Source organism: Alosa alosa, chromosome 7, assembly GCF_017589495.1.
Source record: "Alosa alosa isolate M-15738 ecotype Scorff River chromosome 7, AALO_Geno_1.1, whole genome shotgun sequence".
Taxonomy (NCBI): domain Eukaryota; kingdom Metazoa; phylum Chordata; class Actinopteri; order Clupeiformes; family Clupeidae; genus Alosa; species Alosa alosa.
This window is the reverse complement of record NC_063195.1, coordinates 19707848-19730625: the sequence shown is the minus strand read 5'-3', so window position 1 is coordinate 19730625 and position 22778 is coordinate 19707848. Positions and strand designations below refer to the sequence as shown.

At 41.9% G+C, this 22778-nt stretch overlaps 2 protein-coding genes across 2 annotated transcripts in view; one reads left to right on the top strand and one right to left on the bottom strand.

Moving 5' to 3' along the window:
* Window positions 1-22778, bottom strand: part of LOC125298155 (histone H3-like) — a 781614-nt gene that overhangs the window by 504568 nt on the left and 254268 nt on the right. The gene's annotated exons all lie outside the window — the stretch shown is intronic.
* Window positions 8354-22569, top strand: ears2 (glutamyl-tRNA synthetase 2, mitochondrial). Its single transcript, XM_048248800.1, has 9 exons — window positions 8354-8823; window positions 9188-9343; window positions 13502-13691; window positions 14051-14523; window positions 14987-15095; window positions 15321-15474; window positions 16718-16848; window positions 17598-17736; window positions 22381-22569. Exons 1-9 carry the CDS (start codon window positions 8553-8555, stop codon window positions 22462-22464), a joined length of 1707 nt encoding a protein of 568 aa, XP_048104757.1. The 5' UTR covers window positions 8354-8552; the 3' UTR covers window positions 22465-22569.

The following is a 22778-nucleotide window of genomic DNA, read 5'->3' as shown; positions in this document are numbered from 1 at the left end:
ATGTTGGGATATGGATGAGGGGGAATACGGGCCAGATTGGAATCACCTATGAATCGTATGGGTTTGTTAGGTCTGATGTGCCACTCCTGAAGTCTATTGTTGGACCATTTGTGATAGGTAGGAGAGAAGAGGGGGGGAGAGAGAAGTGGGACTGTAGGAGTCCGAAGAAGAGGAGGGGGCCTAGGGGACAGGGGTTGTGTAGAGTGTGGTGTAGGTGAGGGTTTGTGTAGAGGTAGGGGGGAGGGAGTAGGAGCCCCAGACAGTTCTACACCTGTGGAGGTGGAGGGCTCAGCATTGGGTTTTGTAAGCTGGTTAGCTTTTTTGTTTCCCTTGCTCATCATCACCCTTGATGGTTTGGACTGTCCTGGGTCTACCCCTCCCACTTGGGTGGAACCTGGTGGAGAGAGACATGGTGTTATATCCTGTGGAACCAAATGTGTTATGAGGTTAGCCTGGGTGGTGTTAGTGGTGGCCGTGTTAGGGTGTTGGGTGATTGTGGGCTGACTGTTATGAGTGTGAGTGACAAGGGCTGTAACCTGTATGGTGGGTCTGTTTTTGGGTGGTGTAAGGGTAGGGGAGACCGGGAGAGTGTCAGTAGGGTGGGTGTTAGTGGGTGTAGGGTTAGGGTTAGTAAGAGGGTTTGGGGTGTCAATGGGAGAAGTGTCTGTGGGTGTTGGAGTAGTGGGGGGATTTTTGGTGTGGTGTTGTGCGTTCTGAGTGGTGTGTGTGGTGTTGGGTGGGTGTTGATTGTCATCAGTATCTGAGAGTGTATCTGTCAGGTCAGGTGTGTTGATGGTAAAAGTGACCTGCTGTAAGTCAATGGAAGTGGAGAGTGAAGGGATGGATGGGGTGGTAAGTGTAAGTGTGGGATGTGGTACAACTCCCAAGTCCTGTTTAGGAGGGGGAGTAGGGGCCCTAGTGGGTGCAGGAAGAGGAGGGAATTCAGTGAGAAAAGAGGGGTCAGAAGAGTGAGTGGGTGTGGGGGGGTCCCTAGGAGTGGGGGTAGTAGTATGGGGAGGGGGTGGTGTGTGTTGGTGTTGTGTGGGGAAGACTGAGGGTTGAGAAGCCGTTGAACTGTCTGTAAGGTAGTGGGTGACAGGCGAGTATGGTACCTCTTTCTGGCCCAGCCACTGGCAATCTGAAATGCCAGTGTATTGAAAGGGGAAGGGGTGGAAGTCAGTAGTGTAAGTTGTGTGTTATAGTGTTCAAGAAGAATGTCCATGTTGTGTTGCATCCAGTCTGATGTGTTCTGGTTGAGTAGTGTACGTGTATGTTGAGTGGGTAGTGCTGGTTTAATGAATTGTGTAAGTTTGGCTACTTGTCTGGTCATATCTGTGGGGAAGAGGCCTGTCTGGAGTGCATGTGAAATTATGTGTTGGTGGTGAGTGACTTGAATCAGTTTGAAGTAGTGTTTGGATTGTTGTCGGGTGAGGGGATCTGGAGGTTGTGTGAGAGGACGTGTGTAGGGTCTGTTGAATGAGGCCATGTTGTATGTGTAATGTAGTGAGTGAGTGGAAGTGAATGTATGGAAGTGAATGTATGTGTAGTGGTGTAGTGTAGGGAGAAGAAAAAAAACAAAGGGGGCAAATATGTTGGAGGGAGGGAAAGGAATGGGGGCAGCTGGCTAGAAAGGAGCAAAACGGTAAAAGCCAACCTTACAGAAATTAACCAACACTAAAAACAAACAACTGAAAAGATAAAAGCCCTTACCTGTAGCGCAGACCTAGGTTTGCATACCTCATGCTTGTGTTGAGCTTGATGTTAAAGATCCACAGAGTAGTGTTTCTAGATGGTAGATTGCTCAGGTTACCTCCAAAAGAGTGAGGTTGCAGTCCAAGTTCATGAAAGAGAGCACAGTCTTGACAGCCAGGTGTGTAGCAAACAGTCCAGATATGTGCTAGCATGCTAATCCATGTGGTCAGGCAGGTGGATAGGGTAGTCCTCTTACAGTGTTTGTTAAAATTTAAAAGGCAATCTTTATTTCAAACAATTTAAAACCAATTGGATTAACTAGTAAGGAATAAAAGCAGAATTACTGTGTTGCTCCTTGGAAAACTCCTGACGTTTCGGATAACTAATCCTGCATCAGAGGAGAAAGGGTTAGGAATTGGGACTGGGTTAGGGTTAGGAATTGGGAATGGGTTAGGGTTAGGAATTGGGACTGGGAGAGAGGTTAGGATTAGAACACTAGGTGTTGGGAGAGGGATAATTATGGAATAGGGGCTAAGTCCAGATAAGTGCTAGAAAAAAGATAAGTGCTTTTGAACAATAAGTGCTCTACAAATAACAACTTGTGGAGTGTTGGGAAAACCAGAACAAAAACTTCCAAATGTCAAGGTGAAAAACCAAAGTGTTAGAATCTAAAAAAACAGTGTAAAGTAGAATCACACCAAACACAAATAAAAGTCCAGACCTAGTAGGAAGAGGGGGATGGTAAGAAGTGGGCAGTAGATAGACTGCCGGGAGACTATACAATGGGGGTAATACATAATAAATTAATACATAAATACAAAACTAAAACAAATACAGAAATAGAATAAATATAACCAACAACTAACCCAAAAGGACGTAGGACGAAGACAGGTAAGAATATTTTATTTATGTAAGGACGAGACAAAATGGCCAAAGGAATTAACTTTCATTGAGACCAAACAGAAAAAATGTTTTTAGTCTACAAATCCAGAGGCGTTCTGCTCTCCTTCTTTGCGCCGTGCTCCAGCCAGGGTTACTCTCAAGGCCACAAATGCCAAGGTTAGTGGTGTCATGAACCTGGAAATGGCCAACTAGAAGGGTTGTACGTGTGTTCCGGGAAATACTGTAAAGATGTTGTTTAAGTGCGGATAGTGTTACCTGTTTCACCAATATACAGTAGATGACATTTTTGACATGTAATGATCTAGGGCCGGTTCCCTGATAACGCTCACTCTTAGCACGCTTAGAAGACTCAAAAGATATATCTTTCCAAAGTTGTTTATGTTCCTAAGTGTGTTCCCCGAAGTGTCCCTTAGGAAGCTTATTAACACGCTGCTTCTTACGTTCGACGTTACAAAGGCGCTGCCCCAAGTGAAGGTGCTGAATTAGTTGGCATCGATTGCTCAGGAATGGATTTTTCTACTTCCACGTGAAGGTGCATGACCGCGTTAAGAAACACAACACGTTCTATGCAAATGAAACATTCCTCAAATTATTCCAGTAACATTTATTTTAACATAGTTTAAGTTATCAGTAAAATATAATCTATTAACTAAATTATCAAATTGTCTGTAATATGTTCACACGATATGTTGTGACGGGTAGACTAACCGGGTAGGCCTATCCCTCGCTAATCATCCACCCTCCTTATCCCGTTGTGCCACTTGTGCCGCTTCTTGACATGGATTTAACAACTTCTTAAAATGATTAATACACTTTTACATTAATGGTAAGGTACCTTACAATTATAATTGATTGGCAAGCAGCTGCAGTTACTTCTGTTTAATGTGGTATTGATAGATAGATAGATAGATAGATAGATAGATAGATACTTTATTGATCCCCAGGGGAAATTCAAGGTTCAAATTAAAAAAAATGATTGCCATTGGTTAATGTTTTCAATAAAAGCAGCCTATCCACAATGAACAGAGAGAGATTTAGATACAGTATGGTGGGGAAGCAACGTAAAAAATGGCACCAAGCTTCTCGTCAGAGGAACTTGAAGTTTTGCTGGACGAGGTGAGCTTGCACAAGGTGACACCGTTTTCCAGCTTTCGGAATAACTTGTGCAACAGCAACAAAAAAGAGCTATGGAGCGACATGGACTACACAGCGTTTTTGATTTAATGCAAGGACACGTTGGATCGCTGCCATAGGCCTAGTTGGTTGCTTACTGGACACCACCATGCTTACCCATTTATAGATCTTAGCCATTTAGAGGCAAATTCTTTTCCAGCTTTTAATTATAAAAAAGTGATTGCCAATTTGAACGCTTTATTGACATTACTAAATAGCCTAGGCTAATTACCACCATATTAGTTCTGATACTAAATAAAGTAAACTTCATAAATAGGCCTGCATCCATTGCGAACATATTTTATAATTAGTCTTCAAATGTCCATAACATAAAATCATCGTTGAGCCACAACATTGTCAACATACTGTCGGCCTACCATAGTTTTACTTGTAAAGGCTATCTATGTCTAAAGTGAAGAGGTGAGTGTGGTGTGGGACTGCCATGGGTCGAAGCCTAGTGAGGAAGTGGTATGTATCCTTGAAGTACATTTTGGAACCCTTGTCCGCCGGTTTGATGACTATAAATTTATTGTTTGTGAGTTGTGAAATGGCCTGTTTTTCTGCTAGTGTGAGGTTACTGGTGGTGGGGGGAGGGAGGTGTCTGAGAAAGGAATTGAGTGCCTGCCTGTCCCTGTGAATGTGCTTAACTAATTTCTTATCTAATTGTGAAGTGTGGGGTTCCCAAGTGGAGGGGAGAGTGAAAGGGGTGGGAGTGTAAGTGTCCTCTGAGGAAAAGTGATGGAGTATTTTAAGGCAGCGGTGATAAAGGTGTAGGTCCCTCTGGAGTTCCTCCCGGTCCATGCGAGTGGTGTGTGGAATGAATGTAAGCCCCCTTTCCAACAGAGAGCGTTGTGGGGAAGTGGGTTGGAAAAGGGTGGAAAGGTTCATGATTACATCATGAGGGAGGGTGGGAGTGGGTGGAGGGGGTGAATGTGCAGGGGGGTGGGGGGTGGGAGTTGGGGGCCAGGGTTATGGGTGGAGTTATTGAAAATGTAAATATTGGCACCAGTGTGTAAAGATTGTATGAGCTGTCTGGGGTGTCCAGTGTATGTTATCTTGGGTGGTGTGAAAGGTGTCTGGGGGGATAGTGGGGATGTGGGGGAAGTGGGAAGTTATAAAGTTGTTAATGTGAGTGAGATTGGCCTTCTGTTGGGTAGTGAGGCGGGGTGAAAAATTAATAAGTGGAATGTGTATGATTGCATCGGGGAAAACTGTAGAAGCATGTTTGTAGAGGATGAGGAACTGTCTGATGCTGGTGTTTTTGGGGTCGTGGTCCTTGTTGTTGAGGCCCACTGACAAGACCACCGACTTTACTTGGGGAAGGCGTTTACCCCCAGCCCTAGTGCAATGTATACAGTACATTAAATATAATTCAGATATTGAACTTAACCTTCACAGAATAGCGGTCAAATTTTTCCAGTGCAGCTATACAGTCATTTGCTTTCACCTCATCTTTCACCTACAGAAAAAGAACACAAAGAATCCTCACAAAGATGTTTTCACCATCTTAACTGTGTTTTAAAGTCATTGTTTTTTACCTGCTAATGTCTGCCAGTAGCACGCTCCCTCCCCATGCAGACTTACCTTCTGTAGCGCCTGCTGTAGCAGCTGGTCAGCGGATTTATTCCTCTCCTCTGCTGACACATTGTAATTCAGGATGTTTGGGTTGTCTTCTACCTGGAATGTCTTTTGTCGTGGTCCTCCATTCACCAGGCGATAGGTTTGGTTGTCAGCCATGACGAATTTACTCAGCTTGAGGCCCAGATCTTGAGCAAGCCAGCGGACGATACTGTTGAGAAGTGGAGTTAGTTTGAGACTGTGAAGTCCACAGTGGAAGTAGACTAAATATAATGTTCACTGTAATCAGGAGCAGGTCTATTATATAAAACTATTTACTGTATACTCACCGGTGAAAGTTTGGTATCCTCATGGCTCCCAGATCAGCATACCAGCCCTCTTCATCATTCCTGTAGGTCTCCACCCGTCCTCCAACTCTCCCACTGGCCTCTAATATGGTTACCTTCATACAATACAGCACGAAGGGTTAGTTACAACACCTCTAATGTGGTTACCTTTACACAACACGGCATGAAGGGTTAGTTACAACACCTCTAATGTGGTTACCTTTACACAACACGGCATGAAGGGTTAGTTACAACACCTCTAATGTGGTTACCTTTACACAACACGGCATGAAGGGTTAGTTACAACACCTCTAATGTGGTTACTTTTACACAACACGGCATGAAGGGTTAGTTACAACACCTCTAATGTGGTTACCTTTACACAACACGGCATGAAGGGTTAGTTACAACACCTCTAATGTGGTTACCTTTACACAACACGGCATGAAGGGTTAGTTACAACACAACACGGCATGAAGGGTTAGTTACAACAGCTATAATGGGGTTACCTTTACACAACACGGCATGAAGGGTTAGTTAGAATACCTCTAATGTGGTTACCTTTACACAACACGGCATGAGGTGTTAGTTACAGCACCTCTAATGCAGAGGCGGACAGAGTACACAGCTTCATTACTTGAGTAAAAGTACAGATACCCTTTGCTAAATTTTACTCAAGTACAAGTAAAAGTACAACAGTCAGATGTCTACTTAAGTAAAAGTACTGAAGTATTTGTTTTTAAAATAGATGAGTGATGAATGAAAAAAATTTAACCAGAATCAGATTCTCCAAACCACTGGACTATAGGACAGAAAACCAATATCCCATTCCACGAGTGCCCCACGAGGGCAGCTACAGAGTGTAGCACTGTAGCTGCCTGGTAGCCCTAGCTGTTGGCTGCAGCAACTCGAGCTAGGTAGTACCAACGGTGCTCAGTGGCCTCAGTGAAAAACAGATCCATGTCCAAATATTGGATTTCTCCTTTTCAATCAAATTAGACACAAAGTACAACCTACTCACATAATGCCCATTTCACAGCACCAGGCTCCATTTGGGCAAGTTTGTCTTCGTTTCTTCTTTGTTAGTATGAAAAGGAAGAGGAGGAATACCAGAAAAAATAAAAATGGGTAACACTTTCTTTTACAGGGTCCTTGTTCCAGTGTAGTGTGTAATATCACATACTTGTGTTGTCCATACATAATGTATTTTGTGTACCTACAGATCATTAGTACACGTGTAATAAGAAGTGCTTGTTACAATACTTTACGCTGAAAGGCATATTTGATTCTAACTGTCTCACTGAATTGCATTATGCACACTCAATTCTCACTGGTATCTGCTAGACAACAAGTACCAAAACATGATTAGTTCATAGATTTCACATGTAAAATACATTTTATACAACCCCACCCCATCTTGCCTGTTCATAATGTGCTTGTGCTTGTGTGTGTGCCTGCGTATGCATGCGTACATATGTCTACTGTGTGAGTATGTGTCATACGTATGATTACTGTGAATGCATGTGTATCTGTTTATGCACATGTGTGCATATGGAATTGGTTAACATGACCCCTGGAGGCAAACATATGCAAAATATTGGTCATCCTAGGCCCTACGGTTCTCAAGATATTCACAGAAAACTGTGTTGGTGTACGGTCATTAAATGTACACATAAATTATTTTATTGTATGGTCCATAAACGAAAGCTCACAAAACTTGGCATGCATTCAGAGGGTGTCATAATGATCCTACACTTTCAATTTCGTGCAGTTTTGACCATGTCAGCCAGAGATATTGTGATTAAAACACCTAATTTTTTGCTTTTTAATTTTTAACTAGGTGGCGCTATACATGAAATAAGTGGAAATGGGATGGGTGGACATGGCCCCTTAAGACCAACATACTAAAAAAGGTGGTCCTCCTAGGCCCTACGGTTCTCGAGATATTCACAGAAAACTGTCTCTGGCCACCTACAGGCCAGTTGGTGTATAGTAACATAAATTAATTTATTGTGTGGCCCCCCATGAACGGAATTCCACGAAACTTGGCATGCATTCAGAGGGTGTCATAATGATCCTACACTTCCAATTTCGTGCAGTTTTGACCATGTTAGGTCACAGATACCTGCGATTACAACACCTAATTTTTACTTTTTTGTTTTTAACTAGGTGGCGCTATACATGAAATGAGTGGTTATGGAATGAGTTGACATGGCCCCTTAAGATCAACATACAAAAAAAAGGTGGTCCTCTTAAACCCTACGGTTCTCGAGATATTCACAGAAAACTGTATCTGCCCTACCCTCCTTTCGGGGGGTCCAGTCCAGCGGGGGGGCTACAAATCAAAACGAAAAACAATGGTTCCATGCTATCCATGTGGGGTTACATGCCCACCAAGTTTCGTGTACCCTGGTCTTACAGTGTCCCGGGAATCCTTGACGGAAATTTGGACATGCGAAAAAGAAAAGAAAAAAAAAATCTGACTAAACCTTCGCTGCGTGGCGGTCATAATAACTATTCAGAATGCAACTGTTTTGTTTTAGATTTGAGTGACTGAATGGGGAAGAACGTTAGCATTGGTTGACATTTCACAGGTTTGAATGTTCGAATCGGCTTTTATTTTGAAACCTTTATTGCGAATACATCGGCGGCTTTTATTTTGAAAGTTATGCAAAGTGCAACACAGGAAGTAGCTTATGTACTTGAGGTCATGTCTGTAACGATACTATTCACATTGCCTAGATAGATTATTCGAAAATGATATATTCAAAACCAGGTACAGCGTTAAGTGGCAACAGAAAACACGGCCAAATAGAGAAGGGAGGAGACGTATTGTCAGATTCTCCGTGTTTCGTTTTGTAACTTGTAGGCTAAGTCGGCATGGTCCTGTCATCGCTCATAACGTGTGCGTTACCTTACACACCAGCAAAGCACCGCGGCACTTTACTGAAACTTTGTAAACACTGCAAGTGGACAGTTCCCGGGCGATCTGGTCATCAGTTCGTGGGAACGAAAGGAGTTTATCGACGTGATCAGCGGGGACTGCGGTGTCCGTCCATCAGCGGTGACTGTGAGATAGACCTTCATTGGAAAAGACATTACTCTGCTGATCACGGACAGGTTCGGGTGAGGTTTGCGCCAAGTCCAACCGGTGAGCAACGTATCCTGCACAAGGGGTCATCAACTCGTTTAATGTCAAAGCCATCAAATCTGAGTTCATTAGGTCATGTGCAAGGTCAGATGACATAGTTCAATGCTTGAGATGCTATTCATTTTAGGGATCACGACTTAAATTACCAGGTAGAATCCAGTTACCTGTTCGAAGTTCTATGCCATTTAGGATTTTGACACTGGATTGATACACTGATACACACACACAGGTGCTATTGTTACACCCAAACACTTATGAAGAAAAATATATACTTTGCTTACATAAATTTATTCTTTGAAACATGCCTCACTTTACAGATCTAGTAGCAACTAAATTTCAATTATTATTCTTTTTTTTTCTGTAGGCTTCCTTCATTTAGGAGGGCTTCGCACAGCACTATACAACTACCTCTTTGCCAAGAAGTATGGCGGGAGCTTCATCCTGCGAATGGAGGACACAGACCAGAACAGACTGGTACCTGGAGCGGCAGATGCTATTGAGGACATGTTAGAATGGGCAGGTAGGGACAGGACCCACGCAATAAACTCACAGTGGAAAAAACAGTGTATGGGCGGGTTGATTGTTGTTGATAGGTAAATCATTTAGTTTACTAATGGAAGTCATTGGTATAGTTGTTAACATAATCATGGATATTTTCTTAAATTCCTCTCAAAGCAAGTCAAGTCAAGTCACTTTTATTTATATAGTGCATTTTTGTATGCACAGAGTGCCATCCAAAGCAGAGATCCATACATTTGCATGTGGGCCACATGCAGTCATCCTCTCATATGCAAAGTATCCTAAACAGGATCACAGGATTTTAACCGTAAAATCACTACGCTGATTCAATTGTGACATCTCTATTAGTCCAGTAGTAAAAGGGTTACACCCGGAACAAATTAGTAACAAGCTGAATTTTTCAGGATATGTTCAGAATACCTTTAGGAATGACATACTAAAAGTCCCTGTGAATCTCCCTTGTGCTCTCTGACATATTCAAGATGGCGTCTAAAATGGCCGCCATTTGGAGATTTTTCCGTATCTCAGGCTTAAAACCTGATCCAAATGTAATTAAAAGGTCAAAATATATGTTTTTTAGGGTAAGTAAGTCAAGTTCATCATTAGTTTCTTGAATGGAGACATTTCATAATAATAAATCACTTCAGTCATCATTCTCATCATCAGAAATTGGTGTTGATTCTTCAGTTTCTCCCTCATCATCTAGTAAAGCTGGCATTGGTGCTGCATTATAGCATTATATATAATATTATGTGCTATTACATTATAAAGGTTATAGAGGGAATTGATTGATTGATTGTTGTCTAACTATGTGTTCAGACCAAGAGCTACCAAAGTTGCAAAATCACTTTTGTCACTGTTAAAATGCAGCTGCTAAATAATCTGTCGTTTTTGTTGAGCAAATCCCTCACGACATGAGAGATTTGAACCTTCTAATAAACCTTCTAATAAACATGATCAAATGTTTACAGAAATGCCTGTAGCCTAAATAAGCTTTAAAACTTGCCATCATAGTTATTCCTCTTTTGCCAAACTCTCTGAATTAACAAGAAATTCTTATTTTAAGTTAGCTTACGCTAGCTGTTTTTTAGGTCACTGTACCATTTTAGCCCACCTTGGAAAAAGGCATTTTTTGAACATATTTCACCCATCCAAATCCTTTTTTTTTTTTTTTTTTCATTTTTTTTTGTAAAATGAATCAGAAAACATATAGTTTGTATACTCAACATTTTAAATCTTTAATCAGTGTATCTGTAGCAGGGTTAATGTTGTTTCCCTGAATTTCCCCACATGAGTTGTGCTTTTCTTTTTGGAGTTTTTGAATTTTCTTTATGTTCCCACGGGAACAGAGTGCGAATACCCCACCATAATTGGGGGGTACTGCTCCTTCACTTCTTCTATGACCATCATGGTCCACTACCATATCAATCCCAACCGTGATCACCAAGTGCAACATGTGTTGTGCAACACATACAAGGTCTAAACAAACTGATAATCAGTAGGCTACAGAATATCTCATTGTTCTTATATATCCTGTCGTCTCCCTGCAGCCTGTTTACGGTTATATCCTGTGCCTCTCCTGTCTGCTGGCCCCCCTTTCCTTAACACATATGAACAGTGTATAAAACCTAACTGCACCTGCACTTTTAATGTAATTGGTTGTAGATCTTAGTGTTAATATTTCCTGCTAGCACCAAAAAAGTGCCTGATGTCTGTGTGCCCTTTCCTTTTCCTCATAGTGTCTCTTTGAATAAAATAAAATCCTAGTTTCATTAAGATAGTATCAGGGTTCACAGATGAAACTACATTTATCAAACTAAAAATATGAAATAATAGAATGTAAAAACAATACCAATCAATTAAAAACAAATTAAAATACTAGCAGATAATATTTAGCCTAGGCTACTTTTATGTTTCCACAGGTTTAGATAGATAGATAGATAGATAGATAGATAGATACTTTAATGATCCCCAAGGGGAAATTCAAAGTTTCTCTGATGTTATAACATAGGCTTAGCTACATCAGACCCTCTTGTGCCCGGTAGGCTAATATAAAAACACAGGATCTGTGCCAAAGTAATTTCAAAAAGGCACAAGGCAATTTATTCAAGATAAAATGAGAATGGACACCTAGGCTATGGAGTTCATCTCCTTGGAAATGACAATCGATTTTACCTCACCACACTGTAAAGCTTGATTTAAATAGAGAATTAGCCTATCTTGCTAACTAACCTTGGAAATGGTAACTAACTAATGTCCACCATGTTCAGAATACCTTTAGGAATAACATACTAAAAGTCCCCGTGAATCCCCCTTGTGCTTTCTGAGATATTCAAGATGGCGTCCAAAATTGCCGCTATTTGGAGATTTTTCCATATCTCAGGCTTAAAACATAATACAAATGCAATAAAAATGTTTAAATATAAGTTTTCTGATACAAGGAATCCAAATTCACCATTGACACACTGCTAAAATTAAAGTTAACCAAGATTACAGTGACATGAGCTATGAAAGAACAAAACACGTTTATAAATAAAGGTAGTAAAATCCTCAACAAGCTAGACGTCAGCTAGCAACTTACATTTTACCCATGCACATCAGCAGCAAACTGAATTTAGCCTACTGGAGGAATTTAACTAGCGTTTTGTCATTCAACGTTGACACTTGCTTGAGAAGTTGAAGTCGTTCTCTATCTCAGTTGCTTCTAGCGCCACGGTGGTTAAAAATGGTACGGTCCACAATAGGGGTGTCTGAAATCGCTTAACATTAAAATGTTCCTACAGTAATGATATTTTTTCACAATATCAGAAAAATTATCTGACCCCCCCAAAACTAATATTTCTGTCTCTTTGGGGGGTACTGGGTCTTCATTGGAGGGTATAGTACCCCCTGTAATTTGAACGATGCACAGGAATCTAAGGGTAAGGGGGTGTGGTGTAGGTGTGACGTGGGGCTATGCTCCGCGAAAATTAACTTTTAACTAAGTGTCCCACTACCCCAGGCGGGCTTGTTAGATTTCACGCAACAGGAGCACCTGAATGTGATAGCCTGTGTACGAAAATAAACAAATTCAGTAAGACCCTGTTTGAACATCACGTTGCATTATTTCAACTTTTCTTTTAACAACACGACGCAGAGGATATTTATGGAGAGCAAAATACTCCTGTTACATATCTATCAGTAGGGCTACATGTATTGACTATTGACGATGGTTTGCTCACTGCGCTAACTAGCATAACTCATCTTTCTACATAAAGCCAAATGGTAAAAAATGACAATGAACTACCTGTTTATACACACAAAACAATAAACAATAATCTCCCAATTTACATAATATGAATCTACATACTAAGTCAGTGGCTGAAATTAATTGAAAAGAGGCTCTATCTTCAGGGGTTCGAAAACACCAAAGTTTTGAAGCGACTTTATCTGAGCCTCCTTGAGTCTGCACAGATGTAAGCGAGCCTTATTCAATATTGACAAATGTGATTGGTGCCAAATAAAAACTAACATATAATAAAGACATTGTGTGATTAGACAAAATAATGAATAGCATTAGACAGGCCCCTCTTTTTCTAAAAAATTACTCAAAGTAATAAATAGGCTTAAATGGTGCCTGGGCTTAATGGGTACACTATGTGAATTTCGTGTCACATTGGTTTAACTTTAATTTTAGCAGTGTGTCAATGGTGAATTTGGATTCCTTGTATCAGAAAACTTATATTTAAACATTTTTATTGCATTTGTATTATGTTTTAAGCCTGAGATATGGAGAAATCTCCAAATAGCGGCAATTTTGGACGCCATCTTGAATATCTCAGAAAGCACAAGGGGGATTCACGGGGACTTTTAGTATGTTATTCCTAAAGGTATTCTGAACATATCCAGAAAAATTCAGCTTGTTTCTAATTTGTTCCGGGTTTGACTCAATTTTGTGCTAATGCTCTTGGACTATACCCTGTTTTAGTTACTTAGCATCGGTACTGAAGTAATTTGAACCTCAGCATCTCTATGCCGATTCAATGAGTTCTCAACCTTAGCATCTCTACACTAATTCAGTGGATTTAAACTTCCTTTTATCATCTCTGTACTGCTCATCACTGGCCCTTTCATTACCCATTAACCCCCCCGCCGGTCCTGTGTCTGTCCCGGCCCGTAGGGATCCCTCCCGATGAGAGTCCGCGGGTTGGTGGCCCCGTCGGGCCGTACCTGCAGTCCCAGCGGCTGGGTCTGTACTCGGAGGCGGCCCAGACGCTGCTGGAATCGGGCCACGCGTACCGCTGCTTCTGCTCCGCCCAGCGGCTGGAGCTGCTCAAGAAGGAGGCGCTCAGGAGCGGAGAGACGCCGCGGTGCGTCAGGGGTTTTTTTTATAGACACACACACACACACACACACACACAGACACGGTGAGTTAGGGATTTTTATACACACATTTACACACACACACACACACGGTGTGTTAGGGATTTCTATACACACACACACACACACATACATACACAGAAATGCTAAATGCATCCCCCACACACATGGACACATGCAGACGAACTCATACTGTACTCATACATGCACACCCCACCTACAGACATTAAGATGCAACCCCCCCACACACACACACACCTCTCTACTCTCCCCCCCACACACACACACACATTTGCAGACATACACATATCATCATCATATCATTTTGCTCCTCCGCCCCATCCAGGTATGACAACCGCTGCCGCCACCTTCAGCCGGCCCAGCTCGCCGACCGCCTGTCTCGTGGCACACCGCACGTGATCCGCTTCCGCCTGGAGCCCGGCGCCGAGCCCTTCCAGGACCTGGTGTTTGGCCGCAACCGCCACGAGGTGTCTGCGGTGGAGGGCGACCCGGTACTGATGAAGGCCGACGGCTTCCCCACCTACCACCTGGCCAACGTGGTGGACGACCGGCACATGGGCGTGACGCATGTGCTCCGTGGCGCCGAGTGGCTCATCTCCACGTCCAAGCACCTGCTGCTGTACCGGGCGCTGGGGTGGACGCCGCCCGCGTTCGGGCACCTGCCGCTGTTGCTGAACCGCGACGGCGCCAAGCTGTCCAAGCGGCAGGGCGACATCTTCGTCCAGAGCTTCGCCCGCCGCGGGGTGCTGCCCGAGGCGCTGCTGGACATTGTGACCAACTGTGGCTCGGGGTTCGAAGGTGTGTGTGTGTGTGTGTGCGTGTGTGTGAGAGAGAGAGAGAATTCTGAGTGAGAAAGAGAGAGAGAAACAAAACAGATACACACTATACTTGCATACCTATACACTCACCAGTTTATTTGTGGACAGTGAAAAAAGAGAGGGATTCACTGACTCAGCTGTGAAGGCGAAAAGGGTATGTTGACACACATCAGTAAAATCAGCAATTTGTGTGTGTGTGAGAGAGAGAGAGAGAGAGAGAGAGAGAGAAACAAAACAGATACACATACATATACAGCATTCTCCATGTAAATGTACGTTCAAATGTTCTGCTTTGGCAATGCAAAAATATGTGTCATGCTCACTTGAATTGAATTGAGAGAGAGAGAGAGAGAGAGAGACAGAATTCCTAAAATTCCTTTGAGAATTAAGAGGTCTGTGTTTCGTGAAAGTATGTGTGATTGTCCCATGTCTTTATCACCCAGGCAACCGCATGGGACGTAACCTTGATGAGCTCATCGCGGAGTTCAACGAGTCCAAGATCACCACTCACTCGGCCCTTCTGGATCTGGACAAACTACCAGAGTTCAACAGGTGAGAGAAACTGCATGGCGTAACCTGGCAAAGATTTGTAGGACTGTACTATTGCTTTTCTTTTTTCAAAAGATAAAACTAAACTAAAAGTAAATTCTTAAAAACTAAACTAAAAGTAAATTTTTCCAAGACTTTAAAGTCCATATTTGGAGGACAAAACCAGATGGCTAGAAGGAAGTTGTTTGAGTTAATTAAGAATGTTTGTGTGTGTGTGTTTTGCGGCAGGATCCACCTCTTGCAGAGAATAGACGATGTGGAACGTTGTTGCCACCTAGTGGAGGAATTGAGGGAGCACATCATCCAAATGTTTGGCCCACAGATCCAGGAGAAGGATGTCCTGGACGAGGACTACATCCAGAGGGTCCTTCACCTCAGAAAGGTGCCATGACCACTAATCTCTCTCATAGGAATAATCAGTCACCCCAGAGTAGGTAGAAGAAGAAAGTGGAGAGGACTTAAACAAGATTGTCAGTCTTCTTGGTTGTAATTAGCAGTAAGTCATTGTGGAATCACTAGTCCTTTGGAATGTGCCTACTAATACGTAAGGGATAAATGTATAGAACGCCGGTCATTATTGGGACTATCTATCTATCTGTCTGTCTGTCTGTCTGTCCGTCCGTCCGTCCACCAGCCTGCCTGCCTGTCTATCTATATCTACTGGTATCTCAATAGTAGTAATAATAATAGAGTAGTAGTAGTAGTTATAGTATTAAAAAAAACAATAGAAATACAATACATTACATGACATTATATGACATGTTATTCCACATGACATTATATGACATTACAATGGAATGATGAGGCTGAGGCAGATGAGAGAGAGAGGCCGGGCTGAGTTTATAATGAAACCACTCACTCGCCCTCATCTCACTCAAATGCCATCAAGATGACAAGGTCAATCCTCCCCCATCTCTTGCACTGAATATGTTTTGCATTGTTTTTCACACTTCGCTCTTTGCTCTGTATGTTTTTCAAAACACTTGCAATGCACCTCAGCCATTTTCTCCTTGAATAGCTGTTGGACCTCATGTGCAAGCTGTTCTGAGTAATAGTGTCTTCATCTTGTGAACTAAACTCAACATGCAAACCTGCAAGAAGTTGATTCTCCGAATGCTATATGTTTCGAGCTGGCCTAGTTCTGATGACTAAAGGGCTCCGTCAGATAAACTGTGAAAGTTATCTGGAATTAAACTGACACATGCAGTGTTGTGGCTCTCTGTGTATATGAAATGAGACACTGTTATGTTTGACAATTCAGTTTACTGAATGTACTTTAAGCTTCTTTTGAATTGATGTGTGTGTGTGTGTGTGTGTATGTAACCTTTTCTTAAATTAAGATACTTCCTTTGAATGCTATATGTAGATCAAGCTGTACAAAGTTATTAAGTGTAGTTGCACACAACAAACACTTTTCTGTTTGGTTATGTTATGGAGATGGAATAACGGTTCATTTCCCTAAAGCCCAAAGCCCAGTAGTCAATTCCAAAACATTGTTTGGAGTAGAATGTGGGCCTAATGCAGAAATACCCCAAACTGACATGGAATTATGGTCCTGGGTCATTGTCGCCGTCATGTCTGCTTTTTTTGACGAATAACCTTGACCTTTTGACCTCTACCCCCAGGGTCACATCTCCTCTGTGCGTGAGCTGGTGACCCCCACCTATGCCTATCTGTGGATCAGGCCATCGGTCGCCCGGCAGCAGCTGGACGAGCTGACGTCCGAGTCGGCGACCATCGCTATGCTGGTGATCGAGTGAGTTTCCAAAACAAACAACTGGCATGGAGCTTTGGTGTGGTTTAGTCATAGATTGGGTCACTTTATTTGGATTGCAAACTATGATCTACACATGCTCAGATTGTTAACAAACTTTATGTTGAAATTATATTAACTACAATTTATGGTTGAGTTTAGGTTTAGGGCTTAGGTTTGGTTAAACTTCACAACACTTCACACGAAGACAGACAGTTTTTTTTTTAATCGTTTTGGCCTTGCTTCTACACGAACACAGCATTTTAAGTGACCAAAACGTGATATTTTTAGAAACGTTCCAGGGTGTTTTTTTCTTTGAAAACCCCATTTTGCCCTTCCCGTGTGAACAGTAAAAACAACGTTTTCGATGACGACATAGCCCACCCCATTACCTCTGACCCCTAAACCCAGCTGCACTCGACCTGACACTCATTATAGTATTGCTTGGTAATACTAATTTTATCATATTATGTTGTGCATCCCTGTAACCAGTGCTTGCTTTAAGTAAATAAACGGGACAGGACTGTCCAGCCAGTATGACTGAGTAATCACTCATAGAAATATTTTCAGTAGTTAGTTGATCACTGGAATAGTGAAAATAAAATAGCAAGTAACATAGATGGGTGTGTGTGTGTGTGTGTGTGTGTGTAAAAGACAGAGACTACCATCAGTAATGTGTGAATTTGTCTGGGCGAAACATCAACCTCTCTCTTTGTCATCCCCCTCTCTCCCATCTCATCCCTCCTGTGTAGATTGATGGAGGCAGGCCGTGGGAAAGCCCTGACCACGGACTGGCTAGGCGCTGAGCTGAAGGCTATGGCCAAGAAGGTTAAGTCCACCAAGTACAGCACTGTGATGAAGCTCCTCAGACTCGCCCTTAGCGGACAGCAGGTAGCGCCGCCCTCTCATGGTCATATATAACTATATAACTTTTATATTCAATATCAATTATTATTTTATATTTATATGATTTAGTATTACATTTTACTTCAATTGGATTGTAGGTATGTAGCACGCCCTCTCATGGTCATACATAACTATAGAACTTTTATATTCAATATAAATTATTATTTTATATTTATATGATTTTATATTACATCTTACTTCAATTGGATTGTAGGTATGTAGCATGGTCTCTCATGGTCAACCATGAGCCCCCACGTTCATGCCCTCAGAGTGTAGCACTGTAGCTGCCTGGCGGCTCTAGATCTTGGCTGCAGCAACTCGGCTAGAAAGAACTGATTGTTTTCGGGGGGGGGAATTCTCCTGTCAATTCCTAGTGCTATAGATAGGGGGATTCCCACAGCGTCAGCGTCCAATCTGTATGTCTACGAATATTACACACTTCCCCGAATGTGGATGTTACACTGTCATAATCTACCACCAGCATTTTGGCAAGTTGAAAAATAGATGACTTCTGTGAAATATCTGCTTTAAAGCAAGACCTGAATGAGAGGAGTTGTGTTGGCATTGTCGGTGCAATGTCCCTGCTATAATGGTCTGACAAACGTCTTGCCTTTTCAAGCAGTTCATCATCACCTGCGAGTTGAAGGGTCATAGGGCGTAAAGACTCAAACACATGACAAGTTTCCCGCATACTTGCAAATCTTTGGGAGAGCTGACTGATTATGATGTCCAGAGTTGCATTAAATACCTGCACTTTGAAGTATCTCTCTGCATCGGTTAAGCGTTCATCTTCTGATAGATCGTCAAAGTGACGCTTCACTCTCCGTGCTCTAACATTCTAAAGTTCTAAAAAAAAAAAAAAGGAGGCAGGGTGGGGGGTAGCGGCCCAGGGCCCGGAGGAGGCAGGGCCCCTGGTGCGACTGCACTTGCTGCACCTACTATAGTTACGCCACTGGCTATAAGATAAGGTTTAGGCTATAAGATTTAACATTTTCTACCCTCAGTAAATGTCATGTTAAGGTTAGTTTAACAGGTGTTACCTTTACATTATTCAAAGCTTGCTCAGGAGCTATAGGGTTACTCCCTTGATGTAGTATGTGATGTGATCAAAGTCCCAATAGATTGCTTAAAATTAGTTGAATATAAGAACCTGTGTAGGTTTGTATAGGCTGTATTGTAATACACTATCAATATATTATAACTAGATGTACCGCAGAGCGGTACAAAATATGACCGCCGCCCAGTCCAGCACATTTTTTCCACAAAAAGAAATCACGCTGAAAGGCCTATATGATTCTAACTGTCTCACTAAATTGCATTATCCACACTCAATTCTTACTGGTATCTGCTAGACAACAAGTACCAAAACATGATTAGTTCATAGATTTCACATGTAAAATTCAGTTTATACAACCCCACCCCCATCTTGCCTGTTCATAATTCTGAGAAATTCTTGAATTGTGTGCATGTGTGCGTGTACACGTTTATGTTTATGTGTTTGTGCATGTGCATGCATGCGTACATATGTCTACTGTGTGAGTATGTGTCATACGTATAATTACTGTGAATGTATGTGTGTGCGTGTGTATCTGTTTATGCACATGTGTGCACATGGAATGGGTTAACATGACCCCTGGAGGCAAACATCTGGAAAAATTGGTCATCCCTAGGCCCTATGGTTCTCAAGATATTCACAGGAAAACTGTGTCTGCCCTACCCTCCTTTCGGGGGGTCCAGTACAGCGGGGGGGCTACAGATCAAAACGAAAACCGATGGTTCCATGCTATCCATGTGGGGTTACATGCCCACCAAGTTTCGTGTACCCCGGTCTTTCAGTGTCCCAGGAATCCTTGTTGGTGTACGGTCACTAAATGTACACATAAATTATTTTATTGTAAGGCCCCCCATGAACGAAAGTTCACAAAACTTGGCATGCATTTGGAGGGTGATCCTACACTTTCAATTTCGTGCAGTTTTGACCATGTCAGACAGAGATATTGTGGTGAAAACACCTAATTTTTTTATTTTTAAATTAACTAGGTGGCGCTATACATGAAATAAGTGGTAATGGGATGGGTTGACACGCCCCCTTAAGACCAACATACAAAAAAAAAGGTGGACCTCTTAGGCCCTACGGTTCTCGAGATATTCACAGAAAACTGTCTCCGGCCACCTACAGGCCAGTTGGTGTATAGTAACATAAATGAATGTCAACCCATTCCATAACCACTCATTTCATGTATAAGCCACCTAGTTAAACACAAAAAAAAAAGTAAAAAATGAGGTGTTGTAATTGAAGGTATCTGTGACCTAACATAGTCAAAACTGCGAAATTGGAAGTGTAGGATCATTACGACACCCTCTGTATGCACGCCAAGTTTTGTGGAATTCCGTTCATGGGGCCACACAATAAATTAATTTATGTTACTATACACCAACTGGCCTGTAGGTGGCGGAGACAGTTTTCTGTGAATATCTCGAGAACCGTAGGGCCTAGGAGGTCCACCTTTTTTGTATGTTGGTCTTAAGGGGCATGTCAACCCATCCCATTACCACTTATTTCATGTATAGCGCCACCTAGTTAAAAAATGAAAAAGCAAAAAATTTGATGTTTTTCATCACAATATCTCTGGCTGACAAGGTCAAAACTGCACAAATTAAAAGTGTAGGATCATTATGACACCCTCAAATGCATGCCAAGTTTTGTGTACTTTTCGTTCATGGGGGCCTTACAATAAAATAATGTATGTGTACATTTAGTGATGCACACCAACAAGGATTCCCGGACACTGAAAGACCGGGAATTTTAAAAACACATGGGCATGTACCCCCAACATGGATAGCATGGAACAGTCATTTTTCGTTTTATGATCTGTAGCCCCACTGGACTGGACCCCGAAGGAGGGTAAGGCAGACACAGTTCTCTGTGAATATCTTGAGAACTGTAGGGCCTAGGATGAGAATTGAGTGTGGATAATGCAATTTAGTGAGATAGTTAGAATCATATAGGCCTTTCAGCGTGATTTCTTTTGTGGAAAAAATGTGCTGGACTGGGCGCGGTCATATTTTGTACCGCTCTGCGGTACATCTAGTTGTAAAATGTGACAGCCTATTTTTGAATGTGATACCTTGACTGGCAAATTATATGAGACAGCAAGGGTGTGTGTGTGTGTTACTTTTTCGCGTATGGTGCGTTGGGCCTTTTTAGAAGAAAGTCCAGTTATACCTTTTCTGATTTTCATTTGTCATTGTGTCTTGATTGAGATAGAATGATAGTGAAGAAAAGAGTGTAGTGCTGGAGAAGTGGTGTGTGCTCTTCCTACACATAACAATGAAATAACTTTTATCTTGGGTTGGGATTAAATAACAAATAATTGTGTATAGGCCAGTGTTTTTTATTGGAAGCAAAAAAGGAACAAAGTATCCAGTAACTGTAATAATAGATACTTGATTTGAATTGTAAGCATTGCTACACTTTCTTACTCAGAAAGTTAAGTAACAAAAATGACAGTAATCTGTTACTTTATAATTAGTTACCCCCAACACTGAATTTGAAGGTTGCCGTAGTTGCAGCTCGAAGTCGTGTTGAGTATTAAAACAATATTGTGAAGGTATTAAAAAAAGGTATTAAAAGGTATTAAATTCAACTTAAGAATTTCTGTATATACCCTGCTTAAGTTGCTTGTGTTTTGTCTATTTGCACGTGTTTTGTTGATTTGCATCTGTTGTCATAACATAAGTTCCATGTCGTTTGCACCTGTCCGCCACCGTAGAAAAGAGGTCCAACCAGCAACTAGCAATGTATACCTACCAAAGTGGCCAGTGGGTGTACGGTAATCTATATGTTGCTTTACCATTAAAAGCGTGGTTGAATAATTTCACCCTAGGGTCCTTTTGCACCATGACGCCGAGCCAAACACCCTCCCAGAACCTTTTTCCCTTGGTCGAACCCTGATTTAGAGTAAGCTGTATCAGAAACTAATGGCGTTCTGCAGTCGTGATGGAACTAACTTTTATCTCATAAATTACCCCACTAATAATGCCCTGAATGGTACGAAACTTCTGAGTAGTACAACTATGACCTTTAGTCCAATAACGAGGCATTAGAAAGTTTGTAAGTGCACCAGGAGTTTATTTAAATAAGACTTGCCTGATTATCTGCTACTATACCGCTGCGTCGACGTTTCTTTCGTGATTTGGGAAAAGCCCGTAAAAGTCCTTGCAGGAAGCGATTACATCAACGTTTTTTGGTATATCCAGTTTTTAATATTTTTTTTCCGAACTTAGTGTTAACTAATAATTGTTGCAAACTGGACTACGAATAAAATATTAGTGCATTCCTGGATCTACATCCTTATGCATGCTTCCTGCCAGGACTTTTACGGGCTTTTCCCAAATCACAGAATAAACGTTGATGCAGCGGTATAGTAGCAGATAATCAGGCAAGTCTTATTTATATAAACTCCTGGTGCACTGACAGCGCTACTCGACCAGGGTTCGACCAAGGGAAAAAGGTTCTGGGAGGGTGCTTGGCTCGGGGTCATGGTGCAAAGGACCCTAGGGTGAAATTACTCCGAACCATCGCTTTAAATGATTAACTTGAATGTGTTCATTCTTTTCCTCTTGCAGCAAGGACCAAGTGTTGCTGAAATGATGGTATCTTTAGGAAGTGGAGAAACCTGCCAACGTCTGCAAAGAGTGCTGCAACACTGATATGAAGAACAAGACTTTGTAGAGTTGAAATCTATTGTTTGGTCTCTATATGTATGTTATCTGTCTTATACGTGTGTAAACGAATAAAAAATTGATTTTGATAGATATTGGATCTGTTTAATGGAGGCATGCACTGACCCGCTATATGAAAAGATGGGTTATGAGTAGCCCATTGAATTCCATAACCACCAATATGCCTAGATCTGTCTAACGTACTTCGTAGTACTGTATACCCCTGTTATGTGCTAAGTTATAGCTCAAATCGTGTAAAACTACCGCCTACTGGCCAATTAATTATCTTGAAAAAGTTCTTT